Raw genomic sequence first — 21,188 nt, 5'->3', positions numbered from 1 at the left:
CACTTGAACCAATAAAAAGGCACACAAATTTGGACATATACATTATGGTCAAGTTTAATTACAAGCTAGTTGTGGATTAATATTTTTCAAACAACAATCATAATATGTTCAACATGGTTATTGAAAATGCCGAATAGGAAACAGCTAAGATTCTGGATTTTGGGTAAGGCTGAGTGGACCTCATAGAATATGAGATCCTTGATTGGGGCTGTTAACCTGGTCCATTCAGGGAGTGCTGGCTGACAGATATAAACAGGAAGGACAGAGTTTATGTTTTCTCTGAGAGCTAACTGAGGGAGCTGGGTCATTGTCAAGTACCATGCACGTGTAAGTAACGGGTGACTTGGTGATGGGATGTTGACCTCTGTGGAGTTATTTCACTGAGCTTGATGGAATAAAAATATCCACATTAAACTGGCCAAGTGTGTAAATAGGTAAGTAAAATAACAAAAAATAATTGAGGCATTCAAAAAAGAACTTCATGTGGTACACAGCCAAATTATATCCCAAAAGAGAAAAAGTTTTGCTGTCCAAATAAGACATCTAAAGAGCCTACTAGAACTAGGGGACTTAGCCTCAAAACAAGGAGGAAGAGTTTTAGGACTGAGTTGAGGAGGAACCTCTTCACCTAAAGGGTTGTGAATCTGTGGAATTCCCTGCCCAGTGAAGCAATTGAAGCTACCTCATTCAATGTTTTTAAAGCAAAGTTAGCTTGTTGAATAGTAAAGGAATTAAGGGTTGTAGTCAGTGGGTAGGTAAGTAGAGCTGAGTCCATGAAAAAAATCAGCCATGATCTTACTGAATGGCTGAACAGGCTCCAGGGGTTGGATGGCTTACTCCTCTCCTATTTCTAATGTTCTTATGTTCTCAGAAACCACTTAAAATTAACCAGAAAGAACACAACACAAAATTATCACAGTTCCTATTTAACAGGAAAGGTAAAAGTGATAGCGTAACAGTGATGTTCTCAGTGGAAATATGGAAAGACCAAAAAGGATAATAATATCTTTGCATCAGTACTCGCATGGAGGAAGAGATCATCATGCCAGTTATTCCAAGCAAGCTATTATTAAATTCTGGGACAGGGACACAATAAAGTTAACATTAGCAAGAAATTAATGGTATTAAAAGCACCAAATGTCCAGGATCGTATCATTTCCACCCCAGTAGGTGAGTATATTGTACATGCTTTATATTCTAGAATTCTCTTGATTATGGAACTGTTCCTTTATATAAGAAAATTGCGCAAATCAGAAAGACGATAGAAGGAAACCAGGGATGATGCACCAGTTAACTTATTAACTGTTGACAGTAAATTACTAGCATCTATAACTAACGGTAGAGTTACTGTGCACATTGTAATCTTCAATTGATCACAGACAGCTAGCTTGGATTTGTAAAAGGAAAGTTGTACCTGATGTATAGAAGCATAGAAAATAGGTACAGGAATAGGCCATTTGGCCCTTAAGGCCTGCATTTCCATTCAATATGATCATTGCTGATCATGCAATTTCAGTTTCCCGCTCCTACTTTCTCTCCGTACCCCTTGATCCCTTTAGCCGCAAAGGCCATGTTCCTGTCCCTCTTAAATATATCTAACAAACTGCTCCTAACAGCTTTCCATAGTAGAGAATTCCACAGAAATATTATTGAATTTTCTGAAGATGTGACAAGAGTGGAGCACTAATAGTGTTTCTGTTATTTCCGTATTTTCATTGAGAATATCACTGTGACGTTATTATTGAACCTTCCCATTCAACAGGGATAAGGATGATTTTTCAGTTTAGTATTCATTTTCTATTTAAGCTGAAATTGTCTCTTAGTTCTTTAGATGTCTACTGTTGTCTTATTTGGAAAGTAAAACTAATTACCTTTCTGAAAATATGTCGAAAATGGAGCACTTAAATGATTAAGCAAGTGGGATGTCTATGCATATTATTTAAATAGACATGCAAGACTGAAAACTGAAGAGTTGAAGACAACCTATTGACCTGATTAAGAAATTGATTGAATAGCAGGATACAGAGGGTTGGGCTAATAGACAGGCCCTGCATTTGGCCGGACATGACAAATTATATTTCATAGGACCTGCTGTGATCTTAGGAAATAGGAGCAAGATTAGGCATTTAGCCCTTCAGACCTGCTCCTCTATTCAATAAGCTGATCAGATTGTAGCTAAAACTCCATTTCTTTGCTTGTTCCCTCATAATCCTTGGCTTTCTTGGAGACCAAAATCTAACTCATTGTTGAATGTATTCAATGGTCCATCCTCCATTACTGTCTGCAGAAGAGAATTCCAAAGATTAAAAGCCTTCTGAGAGAATAAAATCTTCTTCATCTGGGTCTTTTTTTCCCTTTTTAATGGGATAAGATCATTTCTGACCAGCACCCATCCCTAAATACCTTTGAATGAAGTGGCTTGTTAATTTCAGAGGGCAGTTAAGAGACATCCACATTACTGTGGATCTGGAGTCACATGTAAGCCAGACCAGGTGAGGATGGCAATCTCTTTCTCCAAAGAAAAGAATGACTTTGTAATAATTAATAGGCTTTTATGACAATGAATAATTTCATGACGGTGACTGGCTTTCAAAATTAATTAAGTCTTTAAATTCCACAGCTTCTATGGTGAGATTTAAAGCATTAATTGTCTCCAAAGCATTAATTTGAGCCTCTGGATTACTCTGGATTATGTAATTATCTTCCCTAAACCGCTCAGACGATCCTTTATTTTCCGATTGTGTCCTAACTTCTGGATTCTCTACAAGGGAAAACACCCTCAGCATCCACAATGAACTTGCCTCTCAGTTTTCAAAATAATTGGTATAGGATCAACTTGCTCAACTTTTCTTTATAAAACCAACCCTTATCCTAGCAATTAGCCTCGTGAACCATATTTCAACTGCTTCAAATGCAAATCTATCCTCTTTAAGTAGAAGAATCAAAATAGTATCCAGTACTCTTGCTGTAGTTTCACCAATGCCCTGCATAGCAAGATTTCTTACATACTTCATCTCCCGTAGGATAAAAATAAACTTTTAACAACTTTCTGTGTAACTTTTTGTGATTCGCATACAGACACCAACGTCCCTCTGTATTGTAGTATTTTGCAGTCTTTCTCTATATATATATATATATATATATGATATTCTGCTTTTTAATTTTACATGTTTTGCATTTTCCAAATTTATAATCCCATCTGCCAAAGGTTTGGAGCCTCAACTAGTTATTGGGTAATTAATGATTTAGATGTGGGAATAGAAAGCCGCATATCCAAGTTTGCTAATGATTGATAGAAAGGTGATATGGGAAGCAGTGTAAATTGAATTGAAGAATTGCAAAAAGATACAGTACAGGGAGATTAAGTGAACAAAAAATTGTAACAAATGGATTTCAGTATAAATAAACATAAGGTATCATTCCTATATGCCGAAAAGCTAGAAACATTGGAGGCCCAGAAATCTTGGATCATATCTTTGGGGTCCTGAAGGGAGAGGGTGACCAGCCTCAAGTCGTTGTCCATGTAGGTACCAACGACATAGGTAGAAAGAGGGATAGGGATGTAAGGCGGGATGTCAGGGAGCTAGGGTGGAAGCTGAGAGCTAGAACAAACAGTTCTTATTTTTTGATTGTTACCCGTGCCACGTGATAGTGAGGCAAGGAATAGGGAGAGATATCAGCTGAACACATGGCTGCAAGAATGGTGCAGGAGGGAGGGTTTCAGGTTTTTGGATAATTGGGGCTCATTCTGGGTAAGGTGGGACTTGTACAAACAGGATGGTCTTCACTTGAACCAGAGGGGTATTAATATCCTGGGTGGGAAATTTGCTGGTGCTATTCGGGTGGGTTTAAACTAGCTCAGCAGGGGGATGGGAACTGGAGGTGTAGCTGCAGTGCACAGGAGGATGAGAGTAGGGAGGATAGGGACAGGATTTCAGGGTCACAGGAATGTGCTGGCAGACAGCAAAGTGGTTCGAAGTGTGTCTACTTCAATGCCAGAAGTATCCGACATAAGATAGGTGAGCTTGCAGCATGATTAGGTACCTGAGACTTCGAAGTTGTGGCCATTTCTGAGACATGGATAGAGCAGGGTGAGGAATCGATGTTGCAGGTTCCAGGGTTTAGATCTTTCATTAAAAACAGGCAAGGCGGTAAAAGAGGGGGAGGTGTGGCCTTGTTAGTCAAAGATAGTATAACGGTGGCTGACAGAACTTTTGATGAGGATTCATCTACTGAGGTAGTGGGGCTGAGGTTAAAAACAGGAAAGGAGAGGTCACACTTCTTGGAGTTTTTTATAGGCCTCCGCAGAGTTCCAGGGAGGTGGAAGAGAGGGTTAGCAACATTATCTTAGGTAGGAGTGAAAGGAACAAGGTGGTCAATTTGGGGGATTTTAACTTCCCCAACATTGACTGGAAATGCTATAGCTCCAGTACGTCGGATGGATCAGTTTTTGTCCAATGTGTACAGGAGGATCTCCTGACACAGTATGTCGAAGGGCTGACAAGAGGGAAGGCCACACTGGGTCTGGTGCTTGGTAATGAACCAGGCCAGGTGTTTGATTTAGTTGTAGGTGAGCACTTTGGAGAGAGTGACTATAATTCAGTTATGTTTAGTTTAGGGATAGAAAAGGATAGGTACATGCCACAGGTCAAGAGTTATCGATGGGGCAAGGGCAATTATAATGTGATTATGCAAAAATTAGGATGCATAGAATGGGGTAGCAAAATGCAGGGGATGCAGACAATCGAAATGTGGAGCTGGTTTAAGGAACAGATATTACATGTCCTTGATAGGTATGTCCCTATCAGACAGGGAGGAAGTGATAAGGTAAAGGAACCGTGGTTTATGACATAAATTGCATCTCTTGTTAAGAAGAAAAAAGAGGCTTATGTGTTGATGAGGCAAGATGGTACAGATGAGGCGATGGAGAGTTACAGATCAGCTCGGAAGGATTTAAAGAGAGAGTTAAGAAGAGCAAAGAGAAGACATGAGCAGTCTTTAGCAAATAGAATAAAGGAGAACCCTATATCTTTCTATAGGTATGTGAGGAATAAAAGGTTGATTAAGGTAGGAATAGGGCCAGTCAAAGACTGAAGTGGGAAGTTGAGTGTGGGCCCTGTAGCGATCGGAGAGGTGCTAAATGAACATTTCTCATCGGTGTTTACTCAGGAAAAGGAGAATATTATAGAGGAGAAAAATGAGGTACGAGATATTAGATTAGAAAGGATTGAGCTTAGTTACGCACAGGTGTTATCAATTCTAGAAGGAGTGAAAGTAGACAAGTCCCCTGGGCCGGATGGGATTTATCTGAGGATTCTGTGGGAAGCTAGGGAGGAGATAGCAGAGCCTTTGGCTTTGATATTTGAGTCATCATTGTCTACGGGTTTAGTACCTGAGGACTGGAGGATTGCAAATGTTGTGCCCTTGTTCAAGAAGGACAGTAGAGATGACCCAGGTAATTATAGACCAGTGAGCCTTACTTCTGTTGTAGGAAAGGCTTTGGAAAGGATTATAAGAGATAAGATTTATAATCATCTAGCAAGCAACAATTTGATTTCAGATAGTCAACATGGTTTCGTCAAGGGCAGGTCATGTCTCACAAACCTCACTGAGTTTTTTGAGAAGGTGACCAAAGCATGTAAATGAGGGTAGGGCAGTTGACGTGGCATACTTGGACTTCAGTGAAAGCCTTTGATAAGGTTCCCACATGGTAGGCTGATGGAGAAAATGCAGAGGCATGGAATTGAGAGTGATTTAGCAGTTTGGATTAGAAACTGGCTTTCTGGAAAAAGGCAGTGACTGGTGGTTGATGGAAAATATTCAGTCTGGCGTCTAGTTACTAGTGGTGTTCCACAAGGATCTGTTTTGGGACTACTGCTGTTTGTCATTTTTATAAATGACTTAGATGCAGGCATAGGTGGATGGATTAGTAAATTTGCAGACGACACTAAAGTTGGTGACGTAGTGGACAGTTTGGAAGAATGTTACAGGTTGCAGGGGGATTTGGATAAACTGCAGAATTGGGCTGAGAGGTGACAAATGGAGCTCAATGCAGCTACATGTGAGGTGGATACACTTTGGGAAGAATAACAGGAAGGCAGAATACTAGGTCAATGGAAAAATTCTTGGTAGTGTGGATGTGCAGAGGGATCTTGGAGTCCATGTGCATAGATCCCTGAAAGTTGCTACCCAGGTGGATAGTGCTGTTAAGAAGGCATACGGTGTGTTAGGGTTCATTTGTAGAGGGATTGAGTTCCGGAACCGCAATATCATGCTGCAACTATTCAAAACGCCACACTTGGAATATTGTGTACAGTTCTGGTCACCCCATTACAAAAATGATGTGGAAGCATTAGAAAAGGTGCAGAAGAGATTTACCAGGATGTTGCCTGGTCTGGAGGGAAGGTCTTATGAGGAAAGGCTGAGAGACTTGGGTCTGTTCTCATTGGAAAGAAGAAGGCTAAGGGGGGATTTGATAGAAACATACAAGATGATCAGAGGATTAGATAGGGTAGGCAGTGAAAGACGTTTTCCTAGGATGATGATGTCAGCTTGTACGAGAGGGCATAACTACAAATTGAGGGGTGATAGATTTAAGACAGATGTCAGAGGCAAGTTATTTACACAGAGAGTGGTAAGGGCGTGGAATGCCCTACCTGCTAAGGTAGTCAACTCAGCCAAATTTGGGAGATTTAAACAATCCTTGGATAAGCTCATGGATGATTTGGGGATAGTGTAGGGGAACGAGTTGAGAAAAGTCCACAGGTCGGTGCAACATCGAGGGCCGAAGGGCCTGTTGTTCTGTGTTCTATGTACATAGATCCTACCCATTAATCAAAAGTCTTACAGAATATTGGCCTTTATAACTAAAGGAATATGATTCAAGTATTACAGCAGACTTGGGAAATGTGAACATGTCTGGGCACTACAGCTTTGGAAAGACATATTGACATATTTCCTGAAGTTTGTGGAGATTTAATGGAGATGTTGAAAATCATGAGGAATGTTGATAGACCAAATAAAGAGATATTGTTTCTGGGAGAAGTGTCACTAAATGGAGGGTACAGATTTAATGAATTCATAGATGAATCAGAGGAATAGACCATCTCACCTGTTTAGTCTGCTTCATGGCTGCCCCATAGCTTAGTTCCATACTCTCACCTTTATCCAATGTCCTTGTTAACTAACAAAAATCTATTAATCATCGTGTTGAAATTAGCAATTAATCTAGTGGAGTTGCGAATTGAAGTTGAAAGTTTTCTATAGGCCTTCAAATTGTTCCAGGGTTGTAGAGGATAGGATCGCAAAGATGATTCTCGATAGGAGCAAGAGTGACAGGGTAGTTGTTATGCGGGACTTTAACTCCCCCAATATTGACTGGGAATACTATAGTTCAAGTAGTTTAGATGGGTCAGTTTTTGTTCCAATGTGTGCAGGAGGATACAGTATGTAGACAGGCCAACAAGGGAGATGCCATATTGGGTTTGGTACTGAGGAATGAACCCGGCCAGGTGTTAGCTTTAGAGGTAGGCGAGCACTTCGGCGCTGGTGACCACAATTCAGTTATGTTTACAATAGCAATGGGCAGGGATAGGTATATACTGCAGGGAAAGAGGTATAACTTGGGGAATGGCAATTATGATACGATTAGGCAAGATTTAGGATGCATAGGGTGGGGAAAGAAACTGCAGGGGATGGACACACTTGAAATGTGGAGCTTATTCAAGGAACAGCTACTGTGGGTCCTTAATAAGTATATACCTATCAGATAGGGAGGTAGTTGTCGAAAGAGGGAGCCATGGTTTACTAAAGGAGTTGAAGCTCTTGTCAAGAGGAAGAAGAAGGCTTATGTGAGAATGAGGCAAAAAGGCTCAGTTAGGAGGTTTTGAGAGTTATAAGTTAGCTAGAAAAGATCAAAAGAAAGGACTAAGAAGAGCCAGCAGGGGCCATGAGAAGTTGTTGGCAGATAGGATCAAGGAAAACCCTAAGGCCTTCTATAGGTATATCAGAAATAAAAGAATGACTAGAGTAAGGTTAGGGCCAATCAAAGTTAGTAGTGGGAAGTTGTGTGTGGAATCTGAGGACATAGGGGAAGTGCTTAATGAATACCTTTCATCAGTATTCACATTGGAAAAGCATAATACTAGTGAGAATATGGAAATACAGTCTACTAGATTAGATGGGTTTGAGTTTGACAACGAGGAGTTTTTTGCAATTTTGGAACATCTGAAAATAGATAAGACCCCTGGGCCGGATGGGATTCATCCTCGGATTCTCTGGAAGGTCAGGGAGGAGATTGCAGAGCCTTTGGCTTTGATCTTTATGTCATCATTGTCGACAGGAGTAGTGCCAGAAGGCTGGAGTATAGCAAATGTTGTTCCCTTGTTTAAGAAGGGGAATTATAGGCCAGTGAGCCTTAGTTTGATTGTGGGTAAGGTGTTGGAAAAGGTTATAAGAAATAGGATTTATAAACATCTGGAAAGGAATAATTTGATTAGGGATAGTCACCCGGTTTTGTGAGGGGTAGGTCGTGCCTCACAAACCTTATTGAGTTCTTTGAGAAGGTAACAAAACAGGTGGATGAACGTAAAGCGGTTAATGTGGTGTATATATCTTCAGTAAGGCATTTGATAAGGTTCCACATGGTAAGCTATTGCACAAAATACAGAGTTTTGGGATTGAAGGTGATTTCAATCAGAAATTTGATCAGAAATTGGCTAGCTGAAAGAAGAGAGAGATTTGTGGTTGATGGGAAATGTTCATTCTGGAGCTCACTTACTAGTGGTGTGCTGCAAGGATCTGTTTTGGGGCCACTGCTGTTTGTCATTTTTAGTAAATGATCTGGACATAGAAGGCTGGGTTATTAAATTTGTGGATGACACTAAGGTAGGCTGAGTTGTGGATAGTGACGAAGGATGTTGTGGGTTACAGAGGGACATAGATAAGATGCAGAGCTGGGCTGAGAAGTGGCAAATGGAGTTTAATGCAGAAAAGTGTGAGGTAGTTCACTTTGGAAGAAGTAACAGGAATGCAAGTACTGGGCTAATGGTAAAATTCTTGGCAGCGTAAATGAACAAAGAGATCTGTGTCCTGGTGCATAAATCCCTGAAAGTTGCCACCCAAGGTGATAGGGTTGTTAAAAAGGCATATGGTGTTTTAGCATTTATTGGGAGGGAGGTTGAGTTTTGGAGCCACGCGGTCATGCTTCAGCTGTACAAGCCACTGGTAAGGCCACACCTGGAGTATTGCGTGCGGTTCAGGTCACTGCATTATCGGAAGGATGTGGAAGCTTTGGAAAAGGTTCAGAGGAGATTTACTAGATTGTTATCTGGTATGGAAAGAAGGTCTAACGAGGAAAGGCTGAGGGAACTGAGGCTGTTTTTGTTGTAGAGAAGAAGGTTGAGAGGTGACTTAATCAAGACGTATAAATTAATCAGAGGGTTAGATAGGGTGGACAGTGAGAGCCTTTTTCCTTGGATGGTGAAGGCTAACACGAGGGGCATGGCTTTAAATTGAGGGGTGATAGATTTAGGACAGATGTTACGGGTAATTTCTTCACTCAGGGAGTAGTAGGGGAATGGAATGGCTTGCCTGCAACAGTAGTTGACCCACTGATCTTAAGCGCATTTAAATGGGCATGGGACATACATGTGGATAATAATGGAACGGTATAAATTTGATGGGCATCAAATTAATTTCACAGGTTGGCACAGCATTGAGGGCCTGTACTGCACTGTAATGATCTACGTTCTATCTGTCATCAAGTAATGTTTACAGAAAAGGATTCCAAAATTCTTCCATCCTTCGTGTAAAGACATATTTCCTTTCTGCATTCCAGAATTTTTAGACTATGTCGCCTAGTCCTAGATTCCCTCACTAACAGAAAGTTTTTATTTGTTCTTCTTAATATCAGGCTCCAGGGATTAAACGCCATACTCGTGATCCTATTTCTTATGGTCTTATAATTTGTACAATGGGACCATCTGTAATGACTTGCTACGAATTGTCCAGGAAGTTAGAACTGCTGAAGAGCAGTTACCTACATCTGGAATCCTCCAAATAGTCTACTGCGGAGTTAAGTCACAGATCTCTGATGGCTCTGACTGACTGACTTAGACAATTACCTCAGTAACATAAGAGAAATTGCTTTAACTCTGAGATAACTATAAAACTGACACCTCAACCCAACACCCACCATGATCTTACAACCACCCTAGCACAGCATTCTTCCACCACAACTTGACACATCCCCATGATGTGGCACCCTGCACCCCACTGACCTGAACCACCATGACCTCTCCTTTCCCTGAGCTGTCCCTTACCCAGCTACCTGCCACCTCAACCTTTGCCCATCTACTTCTCACAATATCTCCTCAACTACCTGCCACATTACGCCTGCACCCACTTATCTGCCACCCTCATCCATCTGCCATTCTTACCCACCTGCCACCTACCTCTATAACCTATTTGCTGCAGCTTGTCAGATACTTTTAGCAGCTTAAACCCCTAATATAGCAGTTACTGCTGTGAAAAAGCAGCATGTTCTAGCCTCCAAGTCTGATACTCCACTGTGTTTGATGGCTTCCAGAGCAGTTACCATCTCAAAGGGCCCAAATTAAAGGTTTTTACTCAAATATGGAGCTGCTATCTGCCCGTGATTGTCTGTCTTCAGAAGATTCAGCCCGTTGATTCTACTCCCATTGCTCTTTCAGATAATGACTTTTTCTTGATAACTTGGTGAATAAAAATGGAAACTCTTTGGTACACCCTGAATCTTTCACTTGCACTGGTAGGACTTTCTGCTCCTGTAACCCTCTTAAAATTGAACCATTTAGTTAATTTTGCCTTGCAGTTCTTTTCACAAAATGTGTCACTTTCTTCTTTACCTGCCACACATGTATCAGCTAATTTCACCAGTCTATGGCTGCTGAAGCCTTCACTGTCTCTCACATTGTTTACTACATTTTCAAATTTCTTGCCATCTGCAAACTTTAAAGTCATGACATATCTACCCATGCCTAGATTATTAATATCAATAAAAGGGAACAATGTTATCAACAACCTACGTCTCTGTACACTTTCCTCCACTCTGAAAGGCAAGTATTTACCACAATTTTCCACTTTCTGTCCTTCAGTGAATGCCACAATCCACACAGTCAGTGGCTCTTTAATCCCTTTAGGCTTTGATTTTCCTTTCTGGGGGCTGGATTTTGTGGACCACTGCCCATTAGGTGGGGAGGGGTGGTGATTGTAAAATAAAGCAGGTGACATTCCCACCCAGCCTTTCCCTCATCTGTCCCCCAGATTACAGTGGGCAGGAAAGGCTGCCCTTCATCCCTTCGACCTACTGAAACCCTTAAATAGCCAGTTAATTGCTGCATTCTGCATCTACCACTATTTGGTGGTAAACTTGACAACCTTAACTGAGTAAGCTCATCATAGAAAATCATAGAATTACTACAGTGCAAAAGGAGGCCATTCAGCCCATTGAGTCCACATCAACCCTCCAAAGAGCATCCCACCCAGACATACACCCCCACCCTATCCCTGTAACCTTGTATTTCACATAACTAATCCATCTAACTTGCACATCTTTGGACTGTGGGAGGAAACTGGAGCACCAGGAGGAAACTCATACAGACACGGAAAGAATGTGCAAACTCCAAACAGACAGTTGCCCGAGGCTGGAATTGAAGATCCTTGATGCTGTGAGGCAACAGTGCTAACCACTGAACTGCCCTGATGGAAGGAAGATCATTAAAGTAGCTAGCTGAAGATAACTCACTGAAACCTTCTCTCTCACTCTTACTATTGACTGAGAGTAGACTGATGGAGGGGTAATTGGCAGGATTGGATTTGTCTTGGTTTTTGTGGAGAGGATATATCTGGGCAGCTTGCATCATTGTCAGGTGCGTGCAAATGTGATGTATGTTGGTTGAGAAATTGGATAATCTCTTTAGGAGCTTTGTGCACCCATCATAGGCATCAGCCAAGATCAGAACCCTTCCCTTAACCCATCGCATGTCCTTTCTATAGCATCTCCGCAACCCGTAAACCTTCAGTATGGTCGTGGATGTCCCACTGTGAGTCAGTTATGCTGTTTCCTATGTATGATTGCTGTAGGGCAGCTGGATTTCAGGTAGAAAACTGACTTTTCCAACTTCTAGGGGTGTTAGGAGTTGGGGAGTAGGTCTTCTTACCTAATACCCAGCAATATGATGCGGTACAGTTTGAAATTTCTTTTGCAAGTCCATATAAGTAACATCACCCAGAGTCGAGATAGGTGACAATCGTGATCTAGAATAGAGCAGGCTTGAAGCACTGAATGATCTAATCCTGCTCCTATGTTTCTAACCATGTGACTGTCATTAACCATCTTTTTTTTCATCAGCACCAGTCAGTTTTCAATAATGCTGATATTGGAATAATGTTCAGCTAAAGCTGTTCTGGGTCAGCTACTACCCTGCTTTGCGATTTAGCAACAAGACCTGATTGAAGAAAAATGAACAGATTACACCAAAAGAGAAATGCCAAAAGCCAGTTGGAAAATTATTATTTTGTAAAATAAAAGCAGGTTCTTGGTGTAAGAGAGGAGCCTTTAAATTACAATACCTGAGCCTTTTCAAAATTGACTTATAGAGTGTGCATTTCCAAGACCTGATAAAGAGAAATGGTTTGAAAGAGATTTGGACCATAAATTATAGACTCAGGCTGTGGTTCAGTATATGCCTGAATTGCTCATCTTGTAACGTACTGCAAGCAATAAAGTTCCTTCTTCCCCAGCAATTTATAAATCTGCTTCATTGAGCAGTAAAAACCTAGTTTACTCTGGTACCATGCCAAGCACAAGATCCAATAAGCTCGCGGCATTTATTCTTTCAAACAGTAAGAGTGAAAAAACCATTAGACCCATCAGAGACATAGAAAATCACCAGATGACAAATAATCCAGATTCATCTTGTTTAGTTTCCACCATCCTTTAGTTACACAATAAAGTGAAAATGGAATTGTTGGCTACCCTCACAATGTTAATGTAACATGCCAAGGTGTTTCACGGGGTTGGTATAAAACAAAGAATGACCCTGTACCACAGAATATTAGGGAAGATCCTAAAAGTTTGATCGAAGATTTTAAAAAGTGTGTAAAAGAAGGAGAGCAGGATAGAGAAGCTGGGAGATGCAGGGACGGAATTTCTGGGTTTGAGGCATAGGTAAATGAAAGCACTATCACAAATGTTGCGGTAATTAAAATTAGGAAAGTGCCTGAAGTCACAATTAGAGATGTGCAGCTATTTGGAGAGTCTTGGGGCTAGAGGAGATAGGTAGGGAGGGTGGAGAACATTGAGAAATATGAAAACAATGATGAGAATTTTGAAATCAAGATGGTGCTTTCCAGGAGCCAACATAGGTAAGCAAGCATGGGTAATAGGGAAGAAGGATTCGCTGCGACTTAAGACATCGGCAGTAAAGTTTTGGATGACTTCCCTTTTGTCCAGGTAACGTGCATTGGGATAGTTGAGTCTAGTGGTAATGGAGACATGAACGAGAGATTCAGCAGCACAAGTACAGTGATAGATGTGAAGTCAGGCAATGTTACAGAAGTGGAAATAAGTGATCTGTAGTTAAGTCACAAAATTGAAGTCAGAAGCTGAAATGTGACACGGAAGTTGCTAACAGACTGACTTCTTCTCAGCCTGTTACCAGGGAGAAAGATGGAATCCGTAGCCAGGGAACAGATTTTAGACTGGGGAACAAAAACAAAGACTTTGGTTTTTCCAAAGCTTACTTTGATGAAAGTGGCAACAAGTGTCATCGGCATAGACAGTGAAAATTGCTGTTGTGCCTTTGGATGTGTCATGAGGCATAGTATATAGATGTGAATTAGGAGGCAGGCAATCTTTGGCAATACAGCATCAATGTTGTGGGAGCTGGAAATGAAGACACAATGAGTGACAGTCTGGCTATTATTAGATGGATAAGATTGGAACCAGGTGAAAAGAATGCTACCCAGTTGGATGTGGAGGTGCTGGTGTTAGACTGGGGTGGACAAAGTCAGAAGTCACACGACACCAGGTTCTAGTCCAACTGGTTTATTTGAAAACACAAACCTTCAGGGCTCTTCTCCTTCATCAGGTGCTAGTGAGAGAGGAATATCTTAGACAAGGAATTTATAAGGAAAAGATCAAAGGAGCATACAACTCATGCAAATCAATTGAACACACCTAAACACTCTTAAATCTTTAATCAGTTAGAATGGAGGTGCAGGTTTCAGTTGATTAATCTGCAAATCCCAGAATTTCTGTCAAGTCACTGCCCCGAGATAACTCAAGGTGTTATCAATATAAAGGAGGTGACACCTCTGGTCAGACAATGTATTTTAGGCATGAGGTCATGTTTGGAGCCCATCTGGTGTCTTAACTTGGAGTCAGATTGCTTTTATTTCCAAAGTAGGAGTTTATAAAATGCCACCTTGACTCTCTACAAATTGTGTGTTTTGTAGACAAAATAGAATGTATCTGCAAATCTTCAAAAAGCACCCAGTTTGTGCTGGAAGACAGTGTAAAGGTATTGAAGGAGGAAGGTGTGGCCACCTCTGTTCCAAAGCCTGTGGACCGCTCAAGAAGGATGCGAAAGGATAGCTTTCCCACCTGTCAGTTTTTCATTAGTCCACAGCAAACTCGGGCGTGAGGTGAGGGAATGTCCAGTAGTGGAGAGCTTTGGGAGTCAAAGATCCAAAATCATCTGCACTTCTAAAACCTGTAACACTTACCTTGTCAAATTTTAAATTACTCATACTGTGTCCTTAAATATTATTTTATGAAAGAAAGCTGTTCTAATGCTCATTCTCACGTTTAGACAATTCCCCACCTTCTCCAGCTGTCAATCATAATAGCTCTGATGGGAAAGGAAAGCATTAGGAAATTTACAAAAAGACTGCTGTAAACAATTTGAGGAAGGATTTTGGGAAGTTCATCTGCAATGCCAGAAAGCACTTAACCATTCTGACTGTGTTGGGATTTGCAGACTATTTGACCGTGAAGGATAGTGGAGAGTTCACAAACAATGTTGGCTTCATTCCCTGTTTAAACACATGCTCTGTGGACTAATATCACATTGAATAATAATCAAGAGAAAGACCTCAGGCAAAATTCCTTCTCCATCTCAGCCCATAGGCCAGAAACAAATTATGCCATCTCAATATTTGCTGCAACTGAGATGAGATAACCCATATCAATTAACAAAACAGTTTCCAGCCAGCTAATGACCAAGGCAGTTTCCAGCCTACCAGAGTTAGTATCGTTATGATCCCAGCTGAATTTATTACTGGACAAGTCAGACTCCAGCTGAAATCTGGCGTGCTCGGTTACATTCCGTTTATTTTTAGTTTAATGAGGTTGTCCTGCACTGAAACATAAACACAGAATCCTGCAGGTTTGGTTTTAATAACAAAACAGAAGTTATTTCACAACAAAAATGAGGATAAGTTAGAATAAACCAAATTAAAGCAAGTTTAAAGATTTTGAAACACATGGTGAAAATGTTCCTATGATTCCTTGCAGCGCCCTAGTGCTCTCACTTCCATATGGCTTAATTAAACTGATGTTTCCATTCCCACTGTTGAGAATCTGATAGCCTCTTCCTTGAATCTTCATACAGATTAGCTTGGACTTTCTCTGCCTCAAATAATTGCTTCAGTATTGTAACCAAACACTTCTCATTCTGGAACTTTCAAACTAAATTCTTTATACTAAAATAACCTGTTTCTTAATAGTTCTAAATGATCTCTGTTTTTCATAAGAAACTAAAAATGAGAAGTTTTCTTCAAACTATGGGTATTTCCTCTAAGCCAAAACGAAACACCATTCTCTACCCTTCTAATAGAAACCTGTTACACTATACTGTTTACTTTGTTTATTAATATAAACTCTCCCAGTGTAAACAAATTCCCATTAGCCTCTATAGGCTATCTCTCATACTTTTCAAAATAAATCACCTTGACAACAGGAGAATAGTTCATCATTAAATCTCTTCATAGATATAGACCAAAATTCCCATGCCACTAGTTCAAAATCCAAATTCCAAAATAGATGTTATTGCGATCTGTATAAATCACAGACCTTATATCAGACTGTTAATAGGTAAATGGTTTTAAAACTAGGCCTTAAGGGAAGAGTAGCTCCAATAGTTCATAATACGTTAAAAGATTTTTTAATGATTTAACATAGGAATTTGGGGTAATTTATATTCAGCAATTGTTCACATGAAATTAAACTCTGAAGTGATGAATTGAAACCAGTTAGAGTATCGATCCATGATAGTGATTCTTACATTTAATTTATATTGAGACAGTGAAGCTTGCAAAGATAATGAGAAATAAATTTGGGTGCAATAGAATAGAAATGCCTCATTTATTTGATCTCAGCAAAAATCCTTGGAAATCTTTCTCATTGTGTTTTGCCTTTGTACAATTTGTAGTGCAAGGACGGGGTCTTTGCTTGGTAGATAACTGGCCAATCCTTGGACACAGAGCTGAGGAATGAGCAAATATCATGTCTTTAGAATACCTGGTACAGACAGTGTAGAATGGAAGGCAGGCACAGCAGGCAACAACTATCATCTTAAACTCAACACCACCTTTTGTCAGAGAACTGCTGGATAAATGTTGCCTCCTCAGTAGAGTAAACTTTGTTACTGTCTGTGCTAGAAAGAACTTAACAAAATGAATTCACTGTGAACTAAGGTGAATCCCTTGCAGTGAATATGGGAGATGCTCGAGAAAATCTTGTCTAGATCTGGAATTTGTTGTTTGTTGAAGATTCAACATATGAAGTGTTGCTGTGCATAAATTTAACATTGTACTCTTTCAGATCATTCCTGATTATAACAACGTGCAGAAATTAACCTACTTGGACATGGTGATCTCAGAATCCCTGCGCATGTACCCGCCTGGAGTCAGGTAAAAAGAAACGTTCCAAAAAACTTTGAGGCATTATAGTGAGAATCAGGTTAAAAAAAAAATCTTTAGAACGTATTGTTGTATAACAGACTATTTTATTTTGTATTACAAACATTCCCACTGGGTTTTATACATGCAGGATTTCACAGTAACTTTTTCAGGCAGTGATTGGCTAAATCAACCGTATCAGTAATATTTCCATAGCATACGATAAAACTAATTTCAGTCCTAAGAATTGTTACAGATGTAGACATCACACTGCGCTGTAGGTCTTTTTTTAAAGCTTGGCAAACTGTGATTTGAGAGCTTACCTTTAAACTGTTCTGTTAACAACCTTGCCATTCATTCCCTACCTTTTTATATTGCATCCTCCCTAGGCATCACGGCTGGCACCACCCTGTCCTAGCTTCATTTTCCTTTGAATATAAAGTGTTACGAAAAAGGAGAGCAAGCCAGACCAAATCAGGCTCTCTAACACTGGATTCGCAATACAGTGAAATTAAAATATTTAATAGCCCTCAGAACTGTTCTTAACTGGACTTTTCAAATAACTCATATTGGATACACTTATAACTTAAATAAAAATTAGCAAGTTATGATTAATAATATAACTTCAGCAGAACACAGAAAAACTATTTCAAAAATATACTTTATTCATAAAATTATTTTGATATCTATACAATTGGTCAGGCCATTCTTATGCACACATTGCATTTGTTTACATACAGAGATCAGAATTAATCATTCGTATATACAAGTCTGTACTATCCAGCTCTTCTGCTGAGGCGTCAACGGAGCCCAAATTACTGGGTGGGCCCCCTGTAGTTCTTAGGCAGGCAGATGTTACACAGTGGTCTTTCCCCACCGCGCCTTGGCAGCAGCTGCTCCAAGCTTCAGTGCGTAGTCCTGGACCTTGGAATGTGCCAGTCTGCAACACTCAGTCAGGATCAGCTCCTTCAGCTGGAAGATCAACAGGTTTCGGACAGACAAAAGAGCATCTTCGACCGAGTTGATGATCCTCCAGGCACAGTTGATGTTCGTCTCGGTGTGCGTCGCGGGGAACAGATTGTAGAGCACTGAGTCCCGCGTCACGGAGCTGCTCGGGACGAACCTCGACAAACACCACTGCATTCCTCTCCAGACTTCTTCTGCGTAGGCACATTCCAGAAGGAGGTGTGTGACAGTCTTGTTCCACCCCCCCCCCCCAGCCGCTTCGAGGGCAGCGTGCAGTGCAGCTGAGAGTCCGGGCGTGCGTAAAGGATCTCACAGGCAGAGCCCTTCTCACCACCAGCCAAGCCATGTCTTGGTGCTTGTTGGAAAGTTCTGGCGATGAGGCATTCTGCCAAATGGCTTTGACAGTCTGCTCAGGGAACCGCTCGATAGGAACCGCCCTCTCCTTTTCCCAAAGGGTCTCAAGGACACTATGTGCTGAGCACTTCCTGATGGACTTGTGGTCAAAGGTGTTTTTCTTCATAAATTTCTCCACGAAGGACAGGTGATACGGAACGGTCCAACTACTCGGAGCGTTCCACGGCAGCAAGGCCAGGCCCATCCTTCGCAAAATCTCAGTACGTAGTGACACTTGGTGTTTGTGTACCAGGGATCCAGGCACAGCTTGATGCAGCCACACACAAAGGTGGCCATCAGGGTGAGGGTGGCATTGGGTGTGTTTTGTCCCCCATTGCCCAGATCTTTATACATTGAGTCCCTTTGGACCTGGTCCATCTTTGATCTCCATATAAATTGGAAGATGGCCCAGGTGACTGCAGCGGCACAGGTTCTGGGAATAGGCCAGACCTGTACCATGTATAACAGCAATGACAGTGCCTCACACCAGGTTTTTTCCCACGATGGACAGTGACCGTAGCTTCCATCTGCCCAGTTTCTGCCTCACTTTCCTGATATGCTCCTCCAGTGGACCCAGCATTACAGATATCAGTCTTCAGCCAATTAGTGGGCGGCACGGTGGCACAGTGGTTAGCACTGCTGCCTCACAGCGCCAGAGACCCAGGTTCAATTCCCGCCTCAGGCGACTCTCTGTGTGGAGTTTGCACGTTCTCCCCGTATCTGCGTGGGTTTCCTCAGGGTGCTCCGGTTTCCTCCCACAGTCCAAAAATGTGCAGGTTAGGTGAATTGGCCATGCTAAATTGCCCATAGTGTTAGATGAAGGGGTAAATGTAGGGGAATGTGTCTGGGTGGGTGCGCTTCGGCGGGGCGGTGTGGACTTGTTGGGCCGAAGAGCCTGTTTCCACACTGTAAGTAATCTAATCTAATCTAATCTTCACTGTGATTCACTACACATGATACCAAGAAGCAGTTGGAGATACTCGATACTGCCAAGGCCACGGGACCTGATAACATTCCAGCAATAGTACTGAAGACCTGTGCTCCAGAATGTGCCGCTCCCCTAGCCAAGCTGTTCCAGTACAATTATAACGCTGGTATCTACCCTTCAATATGGAAAATTGCCCACGTATGTAAAAGGCAGGACAAATCCAACCCAGCTAATTACCACCCCAACAGTCTACTGTTGATCATCAGTAAAGTGACAGCCCTTGACATCAAGGCTGCATTCGACTGAGTGTGGCATCAAGGAACCCTAGCAAAACTGGAATCAGTGGGTACTGGGGGCAAACTCTTTGGTAGTTGGAGTCATACCTGATGCATAAGAAGATGGTCGTAGTTGTTTGAGGTCAGTCATCTCAGTTCCAGGACATCTCTGCAGGAGTTCCTCAGGGTAGTGTCTTAGGCCCAACCATCTTCAGCTACTTCATCGATGACCTTCCCTTCATCATAAGGTCAGAAATGGGGATGTTCGCCAATTATTGCACAATGTTCAGCACTATTTGTGACTCCTCGGATACAGAAGCAGTCCATGTACAAATCCAACAAGATCTGGACAATATCCAGGCTTGGGCTGACAATTGGCAAGTTACAGTCGCTCCATAGAAATACCAGGCTACGACCATCATGAATAAGAGACAATCTAACCACCGCCCTTTGGCATTCAAGGATGTTACCATCACTCAATTCCCCACTATCAACAACCTGGGCGTTATCATTAATCAGAGACTCAACTGCACTAACTACATAAACACAGTGGCTACAAGAACAGGATAGAAGCCAGCAATACTGCGACAAGTAGCTCACCTCAATACTTCCCAAAGCCTGTCCACCATCTACAGACGCAAGTCAGGAATATGATAGAATACCTCCCACTTGCCTGGATGAGTACAGCCCCAACACTCAAGAAGCTTGACACCATCCAGGACAAAGCAGCTCACTTGATTGGCACTACATCCACAAATATCTACTCCCTCCACTCAGTAGCAGCAGTGTGTACTATCTACAAGATGCACTGCAGAAATTCACCAAAGATCCTCAGACAGCATCTTCCAAATCCATGACCACTTCCATCTAGAAGGACGAGGACAGCAGATGAATAGGAATACCACTATCTTCAAGTTCCCCTCCAAGCTACTCACCATTCTGACTTGGAAATATATTGCCGTTCCTTCACTATCGCTGGGTCAAAGTCCTGGAATTCCTTCCCTAACGGCATTGTGGGTCAACCTACAGCAAGTGGACTGCAGCAGTTCAAGAAGGCAGCTCACCACCTTCTCAAGGGGCAACTAGGGACGGGCAATAAATGCTGGGCCTAGCCAGTGACACCCACATCCCAAAAATGAATTTTAAAAAATTTTTAGTTAAACTTCTCTTCTCGAAGGAGAATAATCCCAGCTTTGCTCATCTTTTTATCCATTGAAGCCTTTCATAAAGTACAATTAGAGATTGAAAGCTTGGTTTCTAATCATCCCATAGCAGCAAGCAATGTAGTGCAGGATTACTCCACTATTACTGTGTTGCCAACCAAAAGGGCCAAGATTGATTTTTGACGTGTGCTAAGCTGAGCTGTGCTAATATACGCTTTTCAGAGCCTTTTGCCATAAGGATCTGGGAATATGGGGGAAAGAAATTCAGCTAAGTTTTCCACTCCTGGTTGTGATCGAGTAACTTGCCTGCATGAGTGCAGCTTCAACAGTGCTCAAGAAGCTTGACGCCATCCAGCATAAAGCAACACGCTTGCCTCTACATCCACAAAAATCCACTCTCTCAACCATCAGTAGCAGCATAGAACATAGAACATTACAGCACAGTACAGGGTCTTTGGCGCTCTGTGGAACCAATCTGGAGTCCATCTAACCTACACTATTCCATTCTCATCCATATGC

At 41.6% G+C, this 21,188-nt stretch overlaps 1 protein-coding gene across 4 annotated transcripts in view; it reads left to right on the top strand.

Annotated features, from left to right (window-relative positions):
- Positions 1-21,188, top strand: part of tbxas1 (thromboxane A synthase 1 (platelet)) — a 232,902-nt gene that overhangs the window by 190,031 nt on the left and 21,683 nt on the right. For all 4 annotated transcript variants that reach the window (XM_072552486.1, XM_072552484.1, XM_072552485.1 and 1 more), the window contains one exon: positions 16,868-16,956. In XM_072552486.1, coding sequence (XP_072408587.1) covers positions 16,868-16,956 — 89 coding nt within the window. The remainder of the gene's footprint in view (positions 1-16,867; positions 16,957-21,188) is intronic.

This window comes from Chiloscyllium punctatum, chromosome 32 (assembly GCF_047496795.1).
Source record: "Chiloscyllium punctatum isolate Juve2018m chromosome 32, sChiPun1.3, whole genome shotgun sequence".
Classification (NCBI taxonomy): Eukaryota; Metazoa; Chordata; class Chondrichthyes; order Orectolobiformes; family Hemiscylliidae; genus Chiloscyllium; species Chiloscyllium punctatum.
This window is presented reverse-complemented; position numbering and strand designations above follow the sequence as displayed.